The sequence below is a fragment of the Rhinolophus sinicus genome, linkage group LG09 (assembly GCF_036562045.2).
Source record: "Rhinolophus sinicus isolate RSC01 linkage group LG09, ASM3656204v1, whole genome shotgun sequence".
Lineage (NCBI taxonomy): Eukaryota > Metazoa > Chordata > Mammalia > Chiroptera > Rhinolophidae > Rhinolophus > Rhinolophus sinicus.
Window position 1 is genome coordinate 83,881,183 of NC_133758.1, and position 25,533 is coordinate 83,906,715.

The 25,533-nt window shown below is 35.9% G+C and overlaps 1 protein-coding gene across 1 annotated transcript; it reads right to left on the reverse strand.

Moving 5' to 3' along the window:
- Positions 1 to 87: 87 nt before the first annotated feature.
- FAM133B (family with sequence similarity 133 member B) lies at positions 88 to 23,750 on the reverse strand. Its single transcript, XM_019729703.2, has 11 exons — positions 23,595 to 23,750; positions 17,393 to 17,490; positions 15,540 to 15,618; positions 14,811 to 14,885; positions 14,638 to 14,670; positions 14,148 to 14,210; positions 13,531 to 13,623; positions 11,857 to 11,907; positions 7,054 to 7,146; positions 4,789 to 4,836; positions 88 to 1,683 (listed from the first exon to the last, which is right to left on the reverse strand). Exons 1-11 carry the CDS (start codon positions 23,616 to 23,618, stop codon positions 1,597 to 1,599), a joined length of 744 nt encoding a protein of 247 aa, XP_019585262.2. The 5' UTR covers positions 23,619 to 23,750; the 3' UTR covers positions 88 to 1,596.
- Between the last annotated feature and the right edge of the window lie 1,783 nt (positions 23,751 to 25,533).

Consider the following 25,533-nt stretch of genomic DNA (forward strand, 5'->3'; position numbering starts at 1 on the left):
CTTGAGGACATGTCTTATCCACGTACTGCTTAATACCTAGTAGTGTTTCTTAATCTTTGTAACTTTTCTTGTGACTCAAAGGAAACATTTTTAAGTAAAATAGGTATTTATTCAGCCTCTTGACATGCCAAAATGTTTTGTGCATATATCACTATAATTAGCACACCCTCTGTAACAGGCAAAATTGTACATCAAATTATATGTCATGTTACCTGATTATATAAAAATGTAAAGTGAAAATGATTTATCAATTCCTTATAACATTACTAGTAAACAATTCAGCAGGAGATATGAGGCACAAAATCTTAGTAAAATGACAGAAAGCGCAATAATGTAATTCTTATTTAAGTTTAACTTGTCATAATTTGTTATGATATACAAAGACAAACTTTTAAAACGTTATATTTACTAAGATTCTGGCAACAGCTTTATGTAACAAGACACAACATACCAGGCCTGCCTCTGAACTTGTTTATGGTAAATAAGTTGCAGCTTCAATATGAAGCTGTTCCAAAAAAAAAAAAAAAAAAAGGCAAAAACCTGCTTTTCACATGCTAAGGTATCTTGGCAAGAATGCCATTAAATGCAGTAAGGAATTTAAGATAGCAAGAATAAAACATTAACAAAAGCTAAACATTATAGCCTAAACAAAATGCATACAAAAAATAACTATCACTGGTTACATAAAATTTTCTTGACTGGTTACAACTTAACAGTATAAAACATGCATTTTAAGAATCTTCAGCTATCAAGTTCAAAAAAGTACCAGTGTCTATTTGAAATCACTCCTCTCCAAAGCCAAAGTGTAGTCAAAATTAATTCAAATGTTTTAACACATTCTAATGCTAAAAATCATTCAGTATTATTGAAGTGGAGGTAAATCCCAGAGCTTCTGGGGCTTTCTCGTGCTGCAGAGGCTGTATCTCTGGTTTACTCAAGGCAGCATCCGACAGGGTCCAAGGATGTCACTAAGCTCAACAAAAGGCAAGACTGCTGTACCCAGCTCTCACCTCCCTGTGAAGCATGGCTACTGTGTCTGCAAAAACTGGATGTGTGAGGATAAAAGGCACGCTATTCTGCTAGCTAAAGAAATAGCAAACCAGCCCCCCAACCCTAAAAGCTCCTTCCCCAGGTAAGTAAAAGTATACAAGGGAAAAAAAATTAAAATACACTTATCTACAGAGTAAGGATTTTTAAATATCAATGTAATCCCTACTTCAAAAACGTTAACTAGTCATCTGGTCATTTCTGATGCTATCTTAATGATGTATCCAGATTCAATATCTGATGATTCATCATTACATTACTTCTAGTCAAAAATATTAACTTTATTCCCAAATATGAACCACTAGTCCGACTGCAGTGTATTATCTCCCAGAGCTATTAAGCAATGGAAGAGAAAAAGACAGATATTCAAGCAGCAGGCAACTATTACGGCCCTTTCACAGCGGCATCTGAATGGCTACTGAATAGTCCAGGAATAATTCTAAAAACAAGAAAATTCATGCATTTTAGTAAATATGCCATAATTTTCACAGTTGAAATCTCCTCAGACATTGCACTTTCTTTGTAAGAGACTCCTGATTTTTCTCAATGTTACGATGAGCCAGGACTTGAACTAGCAGTCTTCTTTTTCTTTTTCTTACTGTGTTTCTTATGCTTCTTTTTCTTTCTTATTTTTTCCTGGAAAGACAGTTCTATGTTAGACATTTCTACATGAAAATATGCAAATTAAAAACAACTTTATCATGGTACTTCTGAGCTCCTGCATAGTTATTTCAAACAATCCCCACAACTCAGTAAGCTACTCAAAACATTTCCTGAAAAGTCTTAATAATCAGTATTATACGAGAACTAAGAGAGTGCTTGTCGATTTTCAAAAAGATAAGGAAAAACTCAGTCATTAGCACGTTAATGTAGCTTCTAATAATATTTCCTGTAGAAAATAAATTCAATTACATCATGGTATCAATTGCTGTATTTCATCTACTTAATTTCTAAAGGTAATTGTAGTTATTGCAAAGGAACCCTCACAGCACAGCAAAATAACCGTTTCTGGAAAAGGACAGTTTTCAGAGAACAGATATATTAAACCTGCTATATTTAAGTAAACAGGAACACAGATATTATGTACTGCTTAGACTGGGAGCACTACTTCATTAAATTAACAACTAGTAAAAAATACTAATGTATAGTTGAAAAGTCTTCTGCAGCTTAGTAAAACAGATGTTTGACTTTTAGAGGAAAACGCCACTGAAGCCTAGTAAAAGTAGTCAAATTGTCACTGGATAAAGGGAGCTAAAAATTTTGCTGAACTCTGACTCTCATGCCTGTTTCACATGTAGAAGAGAAGTCAGAACTTTAGAAACAGATACTTGGAAAGGTGGTATCAAATGATAGACTAGTTGTTGATACTCAGAAGAAAATAAAAAGCAAGAAAAGACACAGAACTGTTGTAAAAGCAAAGCTTCCTATCCATTGCCGTTATCTATTAGAACTTTCCACAATGCCCCCTTCTCTCTTGAAGGCCTCTACTCCACTGCGGCTCTAAGCTAACTTTCATCATTCTTTTCATTATAAGCCCAAGTATACAGGGACAGAGAGTCCAAAATCTTGTTTTTGGCTTTTAAAAATAAGCTTTGGATATGTTACTTTTTCATAAAAGGACAGTTGACTACTCTTCTTAAAATACTTTTCTTTTTGGCTTCCGTGATAACTCACTCAGCTGCTGTACTTCTATCACAAAGACCTCTTCATTTCCGTTGCTGGTTCTTCTTCCTTATGCTCGTGTCAGCACTTCTTTCCCACACACTGTCCCAGTCACATGCATTTAAATGCCATTTACATACTGAGTCTTTATACCCAGTCCTATACTCTGAATCAAGACTGCAAGTGCCTCATTGCCGGCTCTACCTGGATTTCTAAAATTACCATAAAATGCTTAATTTTCTCTCCAAATCTTCTTAGCCATCTTAGTAAATGGCACCACTAATATGTTATTTTATTTCAGTCAAAGAATCTAAGCCAACTTTGATTCTACTCTTTGCTTTAACTCCACTCTTCACATCCAAAGTACCAACCAAGTCCTAGCACCTACCGTGTTTCCCCAAAAATAAGACCCGCTGGACCATCAGCTCTAATGCGTCTTTTGGAGCAAAAATTAATATAATACTGGGTATAATACAATACAATGTAATATAATACCGGGTCTTATATTAATTTTTGCTCCAAAAGACGCATTAGAGCTGATGGTCCAACTAGGTCTTATTTTCGGGGAAACACAGTAAGTCCAGAACGTATCTCCAATTCTTTGTGCTGGTCTCTCTCCATTACTACTACTGGCAGACAAACATCCTTCCTCACCACTGTCCATTCAGCTCCTCTGCCACGCATTTTAAAACTCTAAAATTGCAGCTTCCCACATAACATTCTGATTAAAACCCAAACACTTTGCTACCTGTTATGGCCTCTGCTTACTTCCCAACGTCACTCTATGCTATATTCCTCTTTATCTGCTAGGTGTAAGCCAAGCTTCCCTGCTTTCATTCCTCAAACATATCAAGCTCATTCCTACCACAGTGGGTCCTTAGCTCTTCTCTGCCTAGGATATTCTTCCTTTGATCTTCACATGCTTGGCTCTTTCTTGTAAATCAGAGTTCAGCTTAATTTTACTTCCTCACAGAGGCTTTCCCTCCTTGAAGTCCCTCTCTCACATATCACCCTCTTCCCTATCTGGTACCCCACTTTCACAGCTCTGCCAAGACAGAGAACAGTACCTACATAGAGAGCTTAATAAATACATGCTAGCTGAATGCATGAAACAGTGAAGTAAGCAAATACAAATTACAACTATCCAAAATTAGTTAATTTTATATCTTAATTAATTAGTCTGAACCAAAGACCAAAACAGTCTTCACCCAGATTATTTTTCCATTCAGAAAAGAAAAATCTTTTAAATGTCACCTGGATCTTGAAGGCACATAGAATGTTAATTCTGAATCATACATTAGTAAGTGAACATTCTTATTAGAGGACCCTCATTTTAAGAATTCGGGAAATGATGGGAAGGGACAGTTATCCTCAACTCTACAAATGATGCTGTTGTCATTTTTATTTTACCTCTCCCTAAGAAACTGCCTTCACAGGCTATGGCCCATACTTATACTGAGTGCTAGGTAACTTTGCTGATATGGTCCACATTACTCTTTGATAATTGGCTATTTACTTTCTCTAGGGTGGTCTGCTTCTCATTTGGATACCACTCCCATTTTCCTTATTCTCTTCCTTCTTTCTCCTTTTCTACTTCTCAATCCGCATAGTATTATAGCAGAGCTGGCTTTAGAAATGACCAAAAGATTCATTTTTATTAGTGAATCATTTATGTTGTCACATTCCTGCTTATTATTCATTGCAGCCTGTGCTCAGAGAGGCTTTTTCTGCTGTCACCAGGTTGGGTTGATGTGGAAAGAACTACTATCGAAGAGAGAGGGACTCACCATATTTTAATATCGTATTTCATAGTATAGCTTTAGAAAGTCGAAAGTTCGAGCTTATATTTCTAACAGTAAAATACTTAAATGGAAACAGGGCACGTTTGCTACCAGGGCATTCTTCTGTTTTCTGAGGTCAATTAACTTCTCCAACCCAGTAAGAGAGGCTGCTGAACACCACACCCTTCCCAATAAATATTTGGTCCCAGTAAATGCAATCATGCTTTACCTATGACTCATTTTATATTAAATAAAAACAGCTATACTGTTGTCATATAAAAACAGAAGTGATACTTGCTGTTGTTTTTTCTCGATCTTCACTGCTTTTCTTCTTTTTTGCTCGTACCTGAAAAATTTAAATTTTTGTGGAGAACAGAAGACAAATATGTAACTTGTATTCAAGTTACATTCCCTAATATATGAGGCCTGACACTTAAGTTCGCGAACCAATCCTAGAAAAAGTGCTACATACCTCACTGCCGAATATCACTACGGTCACCTTCGAAGTACTCCCTTGGGAAGCTATGCACTGACGCCAGTGCCTAAGCCACCCTTCAAAGCAATTTTGGAACTCTTTTTCTGGAATGGCCATCAGAGCTGTCGTCGTATTACCCTTGATGTCCTGAATGTCATCAAAATGTCTTCCTTTCAATATTTCCTTTATCTTCAAGTAAAGAAAAAAGTTACCGGGTGCCAGATCAGGTGAGTAGGGAGGGTGTTCCAATAGTTATTTGTTTACTGGCTAAAAACTCCCTCACAGACCCTGTGAGGTGGTGCATTGTCGTGATGCAAGAGCCATGAATTGTTGGCAAAAAGTTCAGGTTGTCTAACTTTTTCACGCAGCCTTTTCAGCACTTCCAAATAGTAAACTTGGTTAACTGTTTGTCCAGCTGGTACAAATTCATAATGAACAATCCCTCAGATATCAAAAAAGGTTAGCAACAGTGTTGCAACAAGTTCGCGAACTTAATTGTCAGACCTGTGTTGCATCTTTAAAATTTATATGTAAAAAAACATTTTGACAACAGATGACATTTTAAATGCCTTGTTTTACCTCAACCCCTGTGATAGCACAATGAGGATCCAATAAAAAACATTTAAAGGGAAGGAAATTACGATTTTAAATCTCTAAAGGGCTTATCTTATATTCCCTTTCAGCACCTAAAAAAAGCAGTGAAGCATAGTGGGTAAGACGCATGAGCTCTGATATAAAACATACTACCAAGCTCTGAGTCCTACCTCTGCTATTTCTTACTCTCAGTTTCATTATCTGTAAAATGAAATAATATCCTACCTCAAGGGGAAATGCCTGGAATAAAGTAGGTATTTCTCTAACTCTGTGGTGTACAATAAAGAGCTATACATATAGTGTACTCAGTATAAACCAACTGATTAACATCCTGTAAGTAAGAATAATTAAATCCACACTTAACCAGGCCGAGACAAGGGATGCTGTCATGCAATGTCCAGGACAGCGTTCACATGACTTTTGAATAGCCGGTTAGACACTCATGTAATGAATCTGTTCATAACATAGAAGCTAAATTTATTGTAATATGAATACAAAGTATTTTGTACAGGGTTTTAAGATACACAGGATGTCCCAGAAGTGCAAATATCATATAAATAGAGGAAAGACTGTTTCACTCAGAGCTTTACTGAGAATTGTCCACCATTTTGGAAAATGTCATTGATGACAATGCTATTGTACGGTTTTTTCAAGGGCATATATAATGCTCCCGCTACAGCCTGAATTTATTATGTCTTAAGATTTTTATGTCTTCTGGAGTTATCACAGTGCAGCATTTATGTTTTGAAATATAATACAATTATACATTATTTCCCTGTATTTCTTCTATTTCTGTTAGGGAACATTAAGATAAAGTTGTGTTGATTCTATATATATATTAGCTACAAATTTCACTTCAGGGAGCATTACAAAATATTGCTAGAAAATGGGGGCAATAGGTCCTATTTTATAAACACGGATACCAAATCAAAGAGAAATATTTTAAAGATGATAACTTACAGACCTAAAATTAACTAAAAATGGACTCTAATTCCAATAGAATACAAAATCTAAGATAGGGTTATCAGAGCTGAGAAGGACTGTACAGATTACCTAATTCTACTCCTTCATTTTATAGAGAAGAAAACTGAGATCATTCCAATATTTCTGCTCCACAGAATCACTTTTCTACTCCCTCAAGAGTAATTCCCAACAAAAACAAGGAAATGTGGTGTTTCAGTACGTTATACATTACACAGCATCTTTCCTGTAATCAAAATCATAGATAGTATAATGAAAAAAATATTAGAAGAGTAAATATATCTCAGATTAGAAAGATATTTGAAAATCTGGTTATCAAAATAATAGATATAATTATCTTCTAGAAAAATGCAAAACTCATTCTGAAATGAAGTAACTTCCTTTTCCCCCATAGTACATCATAGAAAAACAAATAAATCAAACACTTATGAAGTATTTCTATTAATTCATATTTATTTAATCAAATAACTAAACATTTTAAAGTGAAGAAAATGTATTTGACCATATACTTACCTCCTCAATATAATAATCTGATTCTGATGACTCAGATGATATAGGTTTATCTTCAGGATACATCTTTCTCTTTTTGCCAAGTCCTTTAATGTCCTATGAAAAATAAATATATGTATCCTGACTCAAAAAGATATTATGACTATGCCATGAAAAGTGTTTCTAAGTTCTATTAACAATTCTTCCAAATATCATAATTATCCATTTTTATTTAGAAATGTCTAAAATTGGTGACATTTACCAAGATTCAGGCACCAATTACTTTAATTCCAATAAAGTAATGCTTTTATTCAATAACCTGAAAAGAAGTAATTACATATCCATTTAGACGCAATATCCTTCTTTTCTTTATACATAACAGAATTTTTGTTTCTGCCCAATGTTGGATGAAACAGGCTTCGTGCTGCAGAAAGGAAAATTAATAGGTTATTACTTGTGATGATCTAAAAGGATCTCTATGCAGTAATTCCTTTAGTGTATTAAGTGTTAAATTCATGTTAAAAAAAATTTTAATCTCTAAGTATTTTTAATGATGAGGAAATGCATAACTCTGAGGAAAGACTGAGACAGGAGGGAATAAATATATATTTTAAGAAATAAAGTTTCAAAAACATCTAAAGCAAGTTTGGCAAAGTGTTAGGATTTCTTAAAGCTTCACAGGGGATATGCTAAGTTGTCATTTTATTATTTTCCATATATTTTTCTGTATGTTGGCAGTAATTCATAATAACAAAAACAACAAAACCACACCATGAAAAAATGCTCACCACCTAATCATACACAGAAAAAGTGACATAAAACTTTATAAAGCATGAACCCAGTTTTAAAGATATAAACCAAAAAAAGCATGTACTAGAAAATAAACTAACAGTGATGATCTATATGTTAAGTTATAGGTAATTTAATTTTGTTTCTGCCAGCAGCTTATTTTGGTAGATATGATAAATGCTTATTGTAAAAACAAACAAACAAACAACAAAACCCACAAATCCCATTAGCAGGGATTAAACAGCATCAAGATTTTTTGAAACATCTCTCTGTGTATATTTACAATTTTACATAAATACTCGCTGTTTGGAACCCACTCTTCTTACCCAATAGTATATTGCCATGTCAACTACATCATTATTTATGGAAACCTTTGACAATCATTGAAAGTGTATGCTACAATTTACTTAACCCATCTCCTTCTGGAGGGCAGGCATATGGGTTCTTTGCTATTAAAAACAAAGTTGAAATAGAATGAAGGGTATGTGAGTACAAAATCTTTTACCTAGTAATAATAATGACTAAGTCAAGACCAAAGTAGCCTTTACCCAAATGGTATTCTTACTCTTCACTACCCCACAATAATTTTTTTATTTCACTTTTTATGAATCACACTTTACCAAAAAGCCTCTTTATCAGGTTCTTTTATAAATCGTATTAATCTCAGATTATCTGGAATACAGTTTGTATTTTTAGAATTACTAAACATTTACCAATTTTTCTGTGTATGAGGTATTTTTTAACACTGAAGATCACTGAATTGTTGAATTATATATTCCTAGTATTTCTTCTGTTCCTTGTAATTAAATTTTGTTCATGACTTATTTTTTGTGATCACTTTTTGCCACTCAGAATTAGAATTATGTGGTCACAAGTTTCTGAGTTTTGAGGCATAGTCCTTCCCCACCCCAATATTATATTCACCCTTGTCTTTCTCTAGTAATTTTCATACTTTAAAAATTTTTCTTATTTACAATCTATTTGGCTTTAATGAATGTCCAGCTTTATGTTTTCCAAATAGCTAGTCATTTTGTCTTAAGCCTCCTCTATCCTTCATATATTAAATTTCACAAATACTTGAAAAATTTTTACCTGGACTCTACACTGTTTTGTTGTTTTTTTCTAGTCTTGTATTATACCACATTGTTTTAATCAAAGCATTTAAAAAATGTTTTAACATTTAGTAGAGCAAGCCACAGCCAGAAACATTTATTAAATCTTTATATGTATCTCTGAAGAGATTTATACTTTTCTTCAAATAAGTCCTACCCACTTTTTAAACATTTCCCTATATATTCTTTGTTATTATTATAAATGGGACATTTTCTTCCATTATATTTTCTAATTGGGTATTTATTGTACTGCACTTTCACAACAATTTAAAATAAAAATGGGGTTAAAAACAAAATGAGTGTATTTTGACTTAAAATAACCGCCTTCCCTTATATATGATTATAACACCCTAAAACATGAGTAAGAGAAGCCATAGAGCAAAGATGTTAATCATGTGTATGAAAGATTACTATCCAAAATATATAAGCCTTAGTAATCAGAAAGTTCAAAAACAATTCAACAGAAAAATGGGTAGACTATGAACAGGCAATTCACAGAAAATGAAATCTGAATGGCTAATAAGCAAATGAAGAGGCTCAACCATCTACACACATTAAATTGGCAAAAAGGAAGCCTCCCAGTGTTGACAAGTACGTATGTGGAATAGGGTATACACTACCAGCAGGAATTAAAATTAATAAGAACTTCGGTGAGCAAAATGTATATAAGTTAAATGTATGTATGTCCTAGGACCCAGAAATTATAGTCCCAGGTATATCTCAGAAAATTAACAATAACTTGTGGAAAAGGAAAAATGGGTAAGAAATAGCCACTGCAGCACTGTTTGTATTACTAAAAAAATGAAAACTATCTAGATGTCCACAAACAGGAGATGGAGAAATAAATTGTGGTGAATCAATATAACGGAATACTATAAGCAAAAGAAACAAACTTGAGAGTGTCAACAAGGATAAATGTCAACAGCAATGTTGAGTGAAAAAAGCAAGTTTCAGAAGGAAACACAGCAATACCATTTTGAAAATATAAAACACCCTAAGCTATTTACGAACATCTGTAACCAGAGTATATAAACATGAATGGAAGGATGCACACTAATTTCAGAAACAGCTGCTTCTAAGGAAGGAGAACGTGTCTGGTACTTTTCTTTTAAATAAAACAAGACCTGAAGCAAACATGAAAAAGGGTAAATCATTTGTTAATTCTAGCCAGTATGTGTATGGGTATTTACTATATTATTTATTATGTATGTGTATATTACTACGTACCTTATATTGTTTTGAAGTACTTCAAAATCACAATGCAGTTATTTTAGTATTTCACGTTTCATATTATCAGGTTTTAGTTTCATACATACATACATTTTTTAAATTAAATTTATTGGGACAACACTGGTCAATAACACTATATAAATTTCAGGTGTACAACTTTATAATACAACATCTGTATACATCATCATCCAAAGTCTAGTCTCCTTCCATCCCCATGTATTTGACCCCCTTTACTTTCTTCGTCCTCCCCCAAGCCCTTTCCTTTCTGGTAACCATCATTCTATTGTCTATACCTATGACTTTGTTGCTTTTTGTTTTATATCCCACATATGACACATACATTTGTTTTAAAAACATGAAAGTAACCACTTATTCTGATTTATAATGGTCTTGAAAATGAGGAATTAATGTTGAATTACATCACACCCTTTTGGCAACTATTAAAAGAATCCTATAGTTTCACTCAACTGGTTAAGATGACAAATTATATTAATAAATTTCTTATCTTTGAATTCTTGGAATTAATCCAATTTGGTGATGATGGTTTCAGTGTCTTAATGAACCCACATCTGAAAATTGATATGAAAATCACTCCTAGGTATATACCCAAGAGAAATGAAAACATATGTCCACACAGAAACTTGTTTACAGTAGCATTATTCATCTTAGCCAAAAGGTAGAAACAACTCAAATGTCCCTCAACAGATGAATGGGTAACGAAGTTGTGGTATGTACATTTAATGAAATGTTACTCATCTATAAAAAGGAACAAAGTACTAACACATATGCTACCACTTGGATAAACCACAAAAGCATTACACTACGTGAAAAGAAACCAGAAACAAAAGGTGACATATTACATGACTGCTTTTATATGATATATCCAGAATATGCAAATCCAGAGATAGAAAGCAAATTTGAGGTTACCTGGGGATGGGAGGAAGGGAGACTAGGAACTGATTATTTAATGGATATGGGCTGTTTTTAAGGGAGTGATGAAAAAATTTTAAAACTAGAGCAGGGTGGTTGTTGTACAACATTGTACATACACTAAATACCACCAAATTGTAATTTTAAGATGGTTAAATGTATACTATGTGAATTTCACCTCAATTTTTAAAAAATGATATAAAAAGACTGAGTAAAATATAGTGAACACAGGTTTGCAGTTTTCTTTCATTAGTAACTGCCTTCTTCAGATTTTATTTTTAATAATTAGAATAAGATTTTAACATGTAAATCAGAAACATGGGTAGGGATAAACTTAGCATTAATTATAGTTAAGTCACAAGTGAAGATAAAATATCTACTTAGGGTAGAAAAAAATTCTTTTTCAAAACTTATCTCTCATACACTCAATTTGAAACAGTAGTCTATGTTCTTTAATTTATAGGGCCTCCTATAAGTGACTTGAGGAAACAAAGGAAATGTTTAATCTCCATTATTTTGAATTTTTAATCTGAGATAATCCATTATTCTATACAAATTCAAACTCTCTGCAGGAATACTTATGATATTTTACCTTCAATAACGAATCCAACAAATAATTTTCTTAAATCAACACAAAATACCCTAAATGCAAAATAAATAAATCTTTTACTTTAAAAAGGGGAACACATTACTGTTTATTTCTTGAAGTAACTGAAACATTCATTGTGTGACAGACTACCTTAAGGCAATGTAAAATTATAATTACCTTTTCTTTCTCAGTTGCATCCTTTGACTTCTTTTTCTTTTTTAAGCTATCCTAAAGAAACAAATATATATGTATATATATATATATGCACATAAAATTTAAATGTAAAAGATACAGCATTACAGTATAAAGACAAAAATACCAAAAAGGCGATTTGCTCTATGACTGGAAAAAGTTTATGTCACTACCAGAATTTTATGTTAAAAATATAGAAGAAATGTATGTTGTGTATATACAAGCTTGTATGGAAACAAGGCTTCTTCATCTGTCTGGCTGTATATAAATCTATGTCACCTAAAATGACAGGTATTGTCGATAATAACCACATGGTCTATTTAAAAAAAAAGACTTAATGCCCTTGCCCACACTGTCTGCGGTGGTCACATGCACTAGAGTTCTAATTCACTGTGCTCAGACATCTATCAACCTGATTTCCATACCATCCTTACAAGGAGAGGAGGCAAGAATTTCTGCTTTTAAATCCCTCAGTTCTAACAATTAACCTCCCCTCCCTGAGCCTTATCCATGAAGTGGGATAACATAACAAATAACTACTACATAGGATGGTTGAGAACTGAGTTAACATGTTGAGTGCTTAGAAATGTACCTAACACGTGGTATGCCTTCAATAAATGTTAGCTATCATTAGACTGGCTCTTCTGTTTTAAAAGACAAAGAAAAAAACCCAATATTTACTGAATACTTTCTAGACGCCAGGCTTTTTGTCAGAAGAAATCTCACTAAGGGAGTAGCTACCTGCCACAAAACCAGAGAGCTGCTTTGTTCTCCTGGGACCCTAGGACGGTGTTTGTCAAATTGTGGTCCATGGACATCCCTGAATAAGAATCACAGAGGACATCTGTTAAAAATGTAGACTTTTCAGTGTCTGGATGGCTCAGCTGCTTAGAGCGCGAGCTCTCAACAACAAGGTTGCCCATTCAATTCCCACATGGGATGGTGGGCTGCACTCTCTGCAACTAAAGACTGAAAATGACGACTGGACTTGGAGCTGAGCTGTGCCCTCCACAACTAGATAGAAGGACAACGACTTGGAGATGATGGGCCCTGGAGAAACACAGTTCTCAAAAAAAAAAGGAAAAAAAAAGCGTAAGAAACTTCCCTGTGCTTTGTTCTAAAAAAAAAAAAAAGTAGACTTTTGAGTCTACTCAGACTTACTAAATCAGACTCTGAAAATGAGGCCCAGGAACCTACATATTTATTGTAACCTGCATGTATTTTTTATGACCACTGTTTGAGAGCAAATTGTGTCTGACAATTCTGGATAGTACAGAACAGATTCAGGTACAGAACAAAGAACACTGGGCCAGAGAGTAGAAGATCAAGATTTAACTTCCAATTCTAATACTGTCTATAAATTTAAGCAAGATGTTTTTTCTTTGAACTATGACTTCTTTATGAAAATGGGAAAAACAATGCCTGCCATGTTTATCATAAAGCTGTCATGGAAATACTGAGACATGGAGACATACATGTGAAAGTATTTAGAGAACAATTAAATGTCATACGTTAAGATATTAACTGACACAGAATACCAAAGTATAAAAAACAGCATCTCATTTCTAAATTGAGAGCAATTTAAGATAGGAAAAGCTAAAGAAAAACGTCATTACATGTGTTTGTTACCCAAAATGTTGCTAATTTAAATAATTTTACCTTACTGTCTGATTCAGTGTCTGACATGGAGCTTTCAGAAGATTTATGGGAACGGTTCTTCTTTTTCTTTTTTTTTTTTCCTTGTTTCTTATCCTATATAAAACATTTTTGGAAACATTTGCTTTCTGTTTTAAAAATATAATTGATGCACTTTATTAATATCAAACATTTATTAATGAACAGAAGTTAATGAAAGGACCAGCTTGTAAATATGTCACTTAACAATTAATATTTAAAAGGTAACATATCATTTTTCTATTTTATAAAAAAAGTCATTTGTTTCTGGGTTTTGGCACCAAAAAAACCCAAACAAAAACAAAAAACAAAAAAAGTCAAGGGATTTGAGTCACACATAATCCTTAGCATCTAGTCAAATAGCAATTTTAGATTTTTCAAATCCATTTCTTCTGATAGTTTTAAACAAGACAAATTCAGAAATCTAAAAAGTATATACCAATATTTGAATATCTTGTTATTTATTTGTATCAGCGCTCTCAATTATGGATAAGTAATCAAAACCTGGAAGTAAACATGTTTAACTGGTATTTCATAATGTGTTTCCTTTGTCATTAAGGAAATTACAGATACTTCATGAATCATTCACAGGCAAACCTTACCTCATCTTCAGAATCTGAAGAACTGCTGGAAGAATCAGAGCTTGATGAAGAAGAAGATGAATACTTGACCAAGCACAAAACAATTAAAGCTTGTGAGATGCAGGAAGTTTTTTCTTTTATAAAGTCTCTCAAATATTTAATGAAATTGATCTAGTGTCTGAGAAACACATGCCATATTCATAAGACTTAAATATTAAAATGTCAAATGTCACATTTCCTCACCAAAAAAGAAAACAAAAGGCTCAACAAAGTAACAACAGATATAGCAATGGTAGTCCATTTTCCCTCTTTAATAGCAAAAAAGGAATTACTAGGTTATAATGAGGTTGGCACCTGTCTTTTATACCAGAAATAAAACAAAACCACCCATAACTACCAAAGGACTTCCATTTGACTCATCTCGAGTTAGCACACAAGTTATATAGATTATTCTTACTTTTTTGGTAGGCTCTTAATTGTAACATTTAGAAAAATGAAAACTTTTGCTCACCCTACCAGATTTCTTCTTTTCTTTTTTCTTTCTCTAAAAGCAAACAAATAAGAGTACAAATCTAAATAAGTTGTTGTTCGTTTTCAACTGTATCTATTGATAGTAGTACACAGCATTATTATGAAAACCCAACTATGAGATTAAGGGCAGCAATAAAGTAAAAATGGTATTACCTGTCTTTTTTTGGATGAGCTCTCACTTCCACTTAATAATTTCTCTCTGTGTCTTTCTAGTTCTTTCTTCCAGTTCTGCAAAAAGGTTATAAACGCCTTCTAATATACCTAATACATAACATAGTCACTGTTTCCTTTCCTCCATCCTCTATTACCTCTTATCCACCCCAGCCTCTAACTACAAAAGATACTCCAGGTGCCAGAATTTTCTACCCTATCACCCAAGGAGCCTCTATGAGTTCTTTTCAAAGAGGATATTAAGGGGTGGGAGTTTTCCACTGTATATTGAAACTAGGTATTATTATTAAAGCTGAGGACTTTTTCCTTTCTAACAGAGATGGTTAGATTCTTTTTCCAACAGTAAAAGCTGAACTAATCCACACTGTGGCTGAATTTCTACATACATGTCTGTAATTAAAATAAGCAAATATAACCATGGACATCCCAGGGTAAGATGCGGGATAGGAATGGGGGAGAGAAGTGGAAGAACCTAATATTCAGAAAACTTTAAGATGATTTAAACTACTATAACATGGTTTTTTCTATTTTTTTTAAATTATACATTTACATACATACCTGCATTCGATATAACAAGAACACTCAAAATACAGAGCCCTCTTAACCTAAAGAGCTATGCCCAAACCCTTAGTTTATTAAAAAATTATTTCATTCTTCCTACTATAACAAAAGAGATTAGTTTATTTTTTTTAAAAGGTACTATTTACAAACCTCATTCATTTTTTCTTCAAATTCAGCCAATGCCTTGGAGCCTTTCTTTTTCTTTTCTAGTTGTTCTTTCACTTCTTCCCTTAAAAAATAGAATGTAAAAATGTTTTCGAGCAATTCAAATTAGAGATGGATACTTACAAACAATACAACAAAATTTCATAAACAAATTTTTCTTACTAGACTAGTAGACCTCCTTTCCAGTGTTGATACATTTCAAATTTCTGTGTGCACAGCCTTTTAAATCAATTAATGCAATAAAGCCTATCAGATAACACTAATCACTCCTTTTCTAAACATGGGTTATAAAGACTAATACACGAAACATTTGAGCTCTCACACACTACAGGCACTTTTAAATACATATTCCTTTCATCCTCACAACAATCCTGTGAGAAAGGAAATATTCTTTTACAGATAAAAGCTGAAGTTTGGGGAAGGTAAGAAATCTGCCTCAGGTCACAAAGCTCTAGCAGTTCCCGTGTTAGGTTGAACTCAAGTCTACCTGCCTGATCGAGTGTATTCTAGTATTAAATCACTTGTCTTCTCATGTATCTTACACATGTGCAGAAAAGAGGTAACACAGCACACCTGACTGCTTACAAGCCTGGCCCTGGCTAGTGTCTGGGAACTTGGATTTTGGGAGAATCCTTCCCGTTCTCTGACATGAGTGGCTCATCATGCTTAGCTGGTTGTGCAAACATTGTAATTTAGGCTGAACACCTGCATTCCTTCTGGGAGTCTGGAATTTTAGCACCTAATAGGCAGAGGCTGACCAGTCCCCCCAAAAATCCCCGGGCACACAGACTCTATGAACTCCCCTGGTTGGCAACATCTCACAGGTGGCATCATAACTCGTGCTAACGAGGAGTTAAACTCATCCTGTGTGACTGCACAGCAGACTCCTCAGACTTCACCCCACGCGCCTTTTCCCTTTGCTGACTGTGGCTGGGTCCTTCCACTGTAATAACTCTTACCCACAACTACAACTACCTGTGAGTCCTTCTAGCCAATTACTCAACCTGAGGGTCATCTTGGGGACCTTGACTCACATGTAATATACTTGCCTGAACACGTCCCCTTTAAAGTTCATTCCTTCTCCCCTATTTTAAAGACAAACTATACTTTGTTTCGGGATAATTACTTCCTGGCAATAGTTAACAACAGCACTCATGAAGACTGCAAGGAGGTGGGCATAGCTTACTTCTTTTTAAGTCAAAGGAAGGATTCCCAGTTATACACAAGCACAACTTTCAATTCTAGTTGCCCAGCTTTCGGAGGCACTTAGAAGGACTATGAAACTAACAACTCTGAAGCCTGTCATATGTTATCTCAGGAATATATTTAATAACAAGAAAGACATACTAAAAAATAATAAGGCTCCGAGCTTTATTTAAAAAGATCAGAGCCACTCCATGAGGGCAAAACCCAACAAATTTTAAAGTAAAAATTTTACAATGGGAAATTCTAACTCATTGAAAAGCCAGCAAATAAAACTAGAACCAACACCTAACATTATCCTTCCTAACACCTAATTCATCTCAGTGAAGGATGAGATTAATCAAACCCACGATTTTAAATAGGTTAGAACACTGTAAAGTTAAGGTCTTTTTTCAGGGGATAGAGAAGAGATTGGTGTGAAAAGGTTATCTGGTAGTGCTTTAGCTATTTTGGGTGGTGGGTTTTCAAATGTTTGCTTTATACTCATGCGTCTCACATGTTGAAAAGAAAGCACATACCTATATTACTTCAAAAATTATGTATCTGGCAATTGTTTGGTTATCATAAAAGTTGTAACAGTAACCTTTAAAAAGTTTATGAAAACTTTATAAACAGGTAAATTATTTCACAAATACCAGGTAGGCCTTGGTCGATTCAGATAATCTTGGATCGTTGGCCCTGAAGACTGGATTGGACCCCTTGATCTGGCCATTGCTATTGGGTTCATATAGGCCTGGAGGAAAGAACAAAAATGTACTCCATTAAAACAACCATTAAAAATGCAAAAACTCACTTACTCATCAAGTCATTTTTTAATAAATGCATACTATGTCCACCTAAGCATGAATGATCTGGCTAACCAACTTTTCATTACAAAAAATAAATTTAACGCTCTATCAAGCCTCAAAAGTTTGGGAGATGAGTAATATTGGTATTTCATAAAAAATGTGTTTTTACCAGAGATTTGATGAAAATAATGATATCTCTTTTTTGCTGTAAAATGGCTTTATAATGCTTTCTCCTTAAGCCCAATAACCCTGCGTGGTTAACACTGTTCATCAGCAAATGAAACTCAGTTCTAAAGAAAGTAAAGATGATCTAACTCTAAACTCATTGCTTTATTATATCCTCTTTCTCAGGACGTACTGTGCCATACTGATGGCAATTTTATTCACAAATTGTTAAAATCAAAAATTACATTATGCACAGGCAATAAAAGAAAAAAAAACCAGATAAACAGGACTTCATCAAAATTATAAACGTTTGTGCATCAATGGGCACCGTCAAGAGTGAAAAACAATCCACAGAATGGGAGGAAGTATTTGCAAATCACATATATATTTGACAAAGGATTAATATCCAGAAAGAATGCGCAAAGAAATCTTACACATCAATAACAAAAAACTCAAACAACTAAACTAAAAAATGCACAAAGGACTTGAAAAGACATTTCTCCAAAGAAGATATACAAATGTCCAACAAACACATGAAAAGATATTCGCTCAACATCACTAGTCTTTAGGGAAACGCAAATCAAAACTACAATGATTGAAAAGCCAGCAAATAAAACTAGAACCAACACCTAACATTATCCTCCCTAACACCTAATTCATCTCACACTCATTAGGATGGCTATCATCAAAAACACAGAAAATAACCAGTGTTGTCAAGGATGTGGAGAAAAATGGAACCCTTACAAATTGCTGGTGGGAACATAAAATAGTGCAGCAGTTGTGCAAAAGTTTGGTGGGTCCTCAGATGGTTAAACATAGAATTACTATATGATCCAGCAATTCCACCTCTAAATGGGATTGAAAGCAGGGACTCAAACAGGTACTTGTAACCATGTTCACAGTAGCATTACTCACAGTAGCCTAAAGGTAGAAACAACTCAAATGTCCATCTACTGAATAATGGATAAACAAAATGTGGTATATACACACAATAAAATATTCTTCAGCTTTAAAAAGGAATGAAATTGCTACATGCTACAACATGGATCAACCTTTGAAACATGCTAAGTGAAATAAGCCAGACAGAAAAGGACAAATAGTATACGATTCCACTTATGTGAGGTAGCTAGAAGAAGCAAATTCATAGAGACAGGAAGTAAACAGAGGTTATCAGGGGCTGCGGGGGAAGAGGCAATTAAGAGTTATTGTTTAATGGGTAGAGCTTTTTGTTTGGGATGATGGAAAAGTTCTGGAAATGGACAGTGGTGACAGTTGCACAACACTATGAATGTACTTAATGCCCCTGAGCTATACACCTAAAAATGGTTAAAACGGTGAACTTCATGTTATGTACTTTAGCACAATAAAAAAAAAATCTACCAAAAATTTAAATTATGTTCTGCATTTACTATTGCAGGGCATATTTTTTGACACTTTTTCAAAAACATAGAGACAAAATAAAACAGATTTGTTAATTACAGTGTTTAGCAAATAGATGTTTTATTAAAATTCAATTTGTTACAGACATAAAATCTGTCTTTAATTCAGTCTCAACCTCTTGTTCCTTATATTCAGTTTTCCAAATTTAACTCAAGTCAACAAACATTTATAAAAACTCTCCTATTTAAAAAAAAAAACTTTTAGTTTAAGTGTGTTTTTCCAGGACCCATCAGCTCCAAGTCAAGTAGTTATTTCAATCTAGTTGTGGAGGGCGCAGCTCACAGTGGCCCATTGGGGATCGAACCGGTGACCTTGGTGTTATGAAAACTACGCTCTAACCCACTGAGCTAACCGGCAGCCCCAGAGGCAAATCTTTTTGAACAAGGGATTTACATGGGCATTGATGAAAGAGTATTTTTGAATTGAGTTATTTGAGTTTTTTGTTATTGAAGTGTAAGACTTCTTGTTGTTGAGAGCACTGCGCTCTAACCAACTGCGCTAACCTAACTGGCCGCCCCAAAACCCTTCTATTTTTAAATAAAAAGAATTTTGGTTGAAAATGACTATTTTCAAGGTTGATTTTAAGGCCTCACACCTAATATTTAACATTCCAAAAGAAGTGAAGGGAGACAATGCATTTGTTGTATTCTACTTAACAAAATCTGTAAAATGACCAACATTTTCCACCTTTGTAACAAATATTAGTTATATATTTTCAGATTTCTCTGGCAGAGTAAATATGAAACCACTATGAACAACACATACTGAGAACTATTTCCATTCAATTGGACACTGCCTAATTATTTGGGATGAAAAAGTTAAACTTTAACATAATTTTCTTACAGGCAGGAATGAATGCCTGAGCTCCCAAAGTCACAGATGTTACAAGATAAGGCTAGATGTGGACAGCAAATGCAACGTTAAAGACAGTGGTATATAATATTTTTGATATGAACTGTTATGCCCCCATGTATTTCACTCAACTGCGTTTGCTGACGATTTCAACAAGTTCGTGTAGAAATATGACAACCAAAGAAGGCTAAAAAACAGAGGGGCTGGTGGCCCAGCTAATGATACTGACAATCCTAAACAGAAACAAGTACAACGTATAAGCTAAGCTCATCATTTTTAAAACAGGAATTTAATACCTATCACCTTATTTCTTTGGTATCATGTCATAATTTTAGCAGTACCTAACGGTAAAATATTTTAAGTTTAAAATTGTAGAAACTGTTTATTTCCAAAGAAATAAAAAACTGTTAATTTCCAAAGAATGCAAATACATACGAGGATGTTCAGAATTAAATTACTTACATAGGGGAGAATGAAAATATCCAAATAGCCAGCAAAATGAGGTTCATTAAGTACATTAAAGTATACCTCCCAAATAAAATACTACATAGCTATGAAAAAGATTGAGGTAGGTCTGTAATTACTGATCTGGAAAGATGTCCAAAATTTCTTGAGTGAAAAGCAAAAGCAAGCTGCCAAAAAATAAGATACCATATTAACAGCTCTAAAAATTTTAAAAACCTAGATGCATATGCACCAAAAGGTAAAGGGAGATGTCTATTTTCATCATTTCATAGACTTGATGACAATTAAAAAACAAAACAAAAAACCTCATTATCTTTTTCCCCCCCTCCCCTCATTATCCTTTTAAAAGTAAAATAAAAACAAAACAAACCGCACACAAACATTATCATATTAGTGGTAAACAAAATGACAAAAATTCAACCATAATACTGCCACTCCAAATCAGAGAGCTGAATTGTCGTCAAGCAAAAATTCACAAATAGTGCAACGGTAATTTTTCATTCTAATTTAAAAAAATCATAATACATTTACCACGTTTTTGTAGTCTTCAATTTTTTTTAGCATTTACCTTAAAAAGTACATTAACACTTTTATGTCTTACTGTCTATTGTGAAACTGGTTTCCCAAAGTATGTACCAACCTATCTTTTTTTTTTGAAACTCAGGATGGCAAATTTAGCTCAACGGATATATTAAGTGGGCAGGTTGGAAAGAACAATGTAAAACTGTTAAGGACAAAATGTGCAGAACTTCATTTGTTACTTTGATTACCTATTTGCAGCTAGAGGATACATCTGTTTAGAGGGCAGAAAGTAAAATAACATGAAAGAAACTTCTGGAAAACAATGATCATGAATTTAAAGGACCTTTACAAATCTTGAGAATTAAAATGTTCAATTAAAAGAAAACACAACATCTGTCAAGAAGTTCAATACCGAAGTGAACCCTAACATAAACTATGGACTTCCAGTAAAAATGTCAATGCTGGTTCACCAATTTTAACAATGTACCACTCTGGTGCACGACGCTGACAGCGGGGCAAGGCTGTCTACAGGTGGGGGAAGGGAGTATATGGGAACTCTGTACTTTCCACTCAATTTTGTTGTGAACCTAAAACTGCTCTCAAACAGTCTGTTTTTTAAAAACCTGAAATTTAATGGTTTTTAAAAAAGCAATTCTGTCATCTTTAAACTATAATTTTATCATCAACGTAAGAAGAAAACAATGCCATTATGCTCAGAGGCAAACATTCGTTTTGTTATCTAAAATCCAAAGTTATGATGCATTGAGTAAGTATCAGATGACCCAAGTTTTGGTCCCAGTTTAAACAGTTCCATCTCCTCCAGGCCATGAGGAGACTGAATTTGACAATCTGTGTCTTCTACCTCTTAATTTCAGGTTTTCACTCCCACAACTTTTGAACTGCAAACAAAATGTCAGCAGAACACTGCCAAGACAGCGTACCAGATAATAAGCACAGCTGAGTTGTTATCAAAATGCTCTGGAGTAAATGAAGCTCATTTGGAAAGTGTTTCAAATGCTTTAAAATGGTATAAGCCAACACTTTGTCCCAGTAAAAAAACCAAAACATCTTAGGCTTCTGTATGAGACAACACCCAAGGTCTGGTGACTTACAAACATTCAAGGCCCAAGCACATTAAAGAACCAAAGCACTTGACACTTCCAGCCTAAGGATGCACCAGCAGAATGCCATTTCAACTCGGTGAGAATCTGGATGTCACAACAAGCTGTGACCTACAGCCCGTGAAGCAGCAGCAAAGAACATTCCTCAAACTTGTAATTAAGGTTCACCAGCATGGTTCCTAGACTTGACTTACAAAGGCTACATAAAATTACAACAAAGATTCTGAGGATGGGAAACGTCATCATTTCACAAAAGTAAAGCAACCCCCCCCCAAAAAAAAGCAGCGAAGTAAACAATCATTGAAAAAGCTAGTTCAATTTAGTACATTAGCTTTAATTGCATTTATTTTTTTCATTTTGCTGCTCTGTGGTTAAAACTCCCTCACAGACAAGCCCAGGAACTGTAAGGCTGCCACCTAACTTGATTGCTAATCCCTTTTGTTTTTCCACCCATCCAATCTGATGCATAACCTGGGTTTTCCAAACCAACCTACCGGTGGTAGTCACCTAGAATGCCTTCCTCCCATTTTCTTCTATTTCCACCTTCTCTTTTTAATGCTCCCGGAACCTCTAATCTCTATAAGATACCATTTCTTACTCTATTGTTTATGTATCTTTTATCTCATGTACTAGTCTAATAATAACTTTCACGCCAAGCATTCGCCTGGCCATCTTGCCTTTTGCGGTCTCAACTAGCTTGAGGATAATACTGATCTTTCACGGATGAAGAAACTGAGGCTAGAGAAGAAAAACATTGTCCTAGGTCACCCAATCCCGAGGGACTAACACTGCCGTTCCGGTCTGCGCCTGACTCCAAAGTAAAACTATTTTCACGCCATTCATTGGTTCACAGGACCTACTAGGTGCCAGGCAGTGCTGGTCGCTGGGGACGCGAAGCCAAATGCTTCGAGCCTGGTTTCCAAGCGGAAGCACGCCTACGTTAGAACTGGGAGCGCTGCAGGCTCCCGGGGGCAGGGACCGCGGCCCAGGCCTCCGTGCCTCCATCCCACTTGGGTGCGCACGAGAGGGGCGCAGAGCTGGAGTGCGCGACTCCAAGGAGGGAGCGAATCCCGGCGCCCCCATGGGCCTCAGACTTTGAACTAACAGATGGGAGGGGACAGGTCTCCCTAAGCCCTTGTTGCTCTAAAGAAAAAGGGCACAGCTGGCCCGACTACGGGAGGGAAGGGAGCCAGGCGGCACTGCCAAAGGGTGCGGCGGGGGTGGGGGAGGTAGAGGAAAGAAGAGCACAAGACCCGAGAGGAAAGAGGGAGGGGAGAGTGGGGGGACCCCGAAGGCGCCAACGGCGTACGGGGCGCATGCGCGTCTGTAGCCGGCGGGGGTGGAGGTGGGGGGGAGCTGGGTCTCCCGGCTCGAGGTCCAAGCGCCGCCGCTGACCCTCAAGCCCGGCCGGGAAGAGCCAGGGGTCCCGCTCTCCTGCCGCCCGGCTCCGCATCGCCTCACTGTCTTCCCCGCCGGGTACTCACCACCCGATTGTCCCGCTTCCCCATGGTGCTGGACTGAGCGCACAATCTGGTACCGAGGGAGACCAGGCCAGTGGAGCGGCCGAAACAGGCCCACACAGGTCCTTCTGTCGACTCCCCCACCCTCTCAGAGAGCGGCGCCACGCGGAGCAGGCGGCCGCTTCAGGCCACAGCGCCACCTACCGCCGCGGAGGAGAGGCCGCCGCCGGCGATTACCCGCGGTTGCTACACGTCCGCTGAGGGATTCCAGGTCCTAACCACCCACTCAGGGGCAGGCGGGCACTGCTGTTCTGTACAGCAGCCCCACCAAGGCAGCTTCCCTCTGTTTGGCCGTGGGTTGTTTAGCTCCCTTCCATTTCTGATGAGCTGAAATACTCATTCTAGGGAATACAAAGATTATTCCAACGCTTATTGTGTATAAGTACTGGGGATAAAGTGATGACCAGGACAGATGTGGTCCCTCAGAGTCGTTTAGGTGGTGAGGGAGAAGACAGTACGGTCAGATGTTGCTAATGAAGTCACCCTTTAAGTTGAATTCCATTCATCCATCACCCACACATTCATTTCACGCTAATTTCTGAACATCTATGTGTAATCAGTAGGTGACTGGAAGCTGGCTCTGGGGCAGGACACAAAGATAATGAAGACACAGTCCCTACCTTCATGGGGTCTGATTATAACCTCGTAGGGAAGATAAACATACACAGGGCCACCTTGACTGCGTGTCATGTCATAATATTGTCAGTACACTACTAAAACTTCAAGGGAGGTGATGGGGCTTCAGAGAAGGAGTTATATTTAGTATTTATAGACCAAGGTAAAGCGAGGCCCCTCTGGGCCCATCTCAGCACAGTGTCATTAGAAAGTAATTGAAAATTAATTTGAATCTTTTCTGGAATCTCGGAAAATGGCAAAATTGGCCCCCACTCACTATATACAAGAAAACTCCTTAAAATCTTTTCCAGTTTGTCTTCCTTCCTCCCTTTCTCATACTGCATTGCACAACAGATGCTCCCAACCCCCATTTTCTCTCTCAAAACTTTCCCAAACTCTCTCAAATGAAGCTGTTAGTGGTTCTACCCCCCACTAAACGTTCATCCTCCTGAGTAACCTACTTTGCTTTTTACTGTAAATTAGACCTCCCGAGTTCATTTCTCCTAATCTTCCATGACTTAAGCTGAGGAACTCTCTGATCAAAGACAGGCTTCTCTGTATGCCCAACAAAAAGAAGAGACTTTTTGAATATTAAGGTTTTTTTTCCATGGCTCATAGTATTTTTAATATTTAGGCACTTTACAGATATTATTTCCAACACTTAAGATAAGCTTGATAATACCCATGAGAGGATATAGTGTTTTTCCTCTTTAGCTCTTTCTTATCTTTCACTTTCCTTGGCTGATTAAACAGAATACAGAAATTTCAAAAACTATAATCATGCTGTAAGTCAACAGAAGGGTTTATATTTTCTGTAGATGTCTCCTCCTCTGGCAATGTACACAACCCCTCCCCAATGGAACATGGATTCCAGGGGAGGACAGAGAAACAGGAAAATGACCGAGGAGCATGTACTGATAATGAAGAATGCTAAAACTATTGAGAGCTCATCTGAGTGGACTCCATAAAGACTGGGTCAGTTCTAGCCTTCTCAGGATATAACTCACAGTGACTCAATAAGAAGAATAAAGAAATGCTTTACACACGTTCTGTATATGTGTGAACACATTTGCCTTCTAGCTATGGACCTACATGCCCTCCCAAATGTCCTAGGCATGAACAAATGATTACATTCCATTTTTCAGATGAGGAAAACTGAGGCTAGGAGAAGCCAAGTAATTTGACCCAGGTCCTATAACTAGAAAGTGGAGAAGCTGGGGATTCAAACACAGGTATGACAAACGTAAAAGCATGTGCTTTCCTTACAACATCACACTGCCTTTGGAGA

What these genes read in the sequence shown, in the direction of transcription:
- FAM133B (XM_019729703.2), bottom strand. Translation starts at nt 23,618, where the DNA reads ATGGGGAAGCGGGACAATCGGGTG. An exon ending in GGAAGCGGGACAATCGGGTG is followed by an intron (nt 17,491 to 23,594) that starts GTGAGTACCCGG and finishes TCTTTCCTCCAG; the next exon opens with GCCTATATGAACCCAATAGC. An exon ending in ACACTGAATCAGACAGTAAG is followed by an intron (nt 11,908 to 13,530) that starts GTAAAATTATTT and finishes TTGTTTCTTTAG; the next exon opens with GATAGCTTAAAAAAGAAAAA.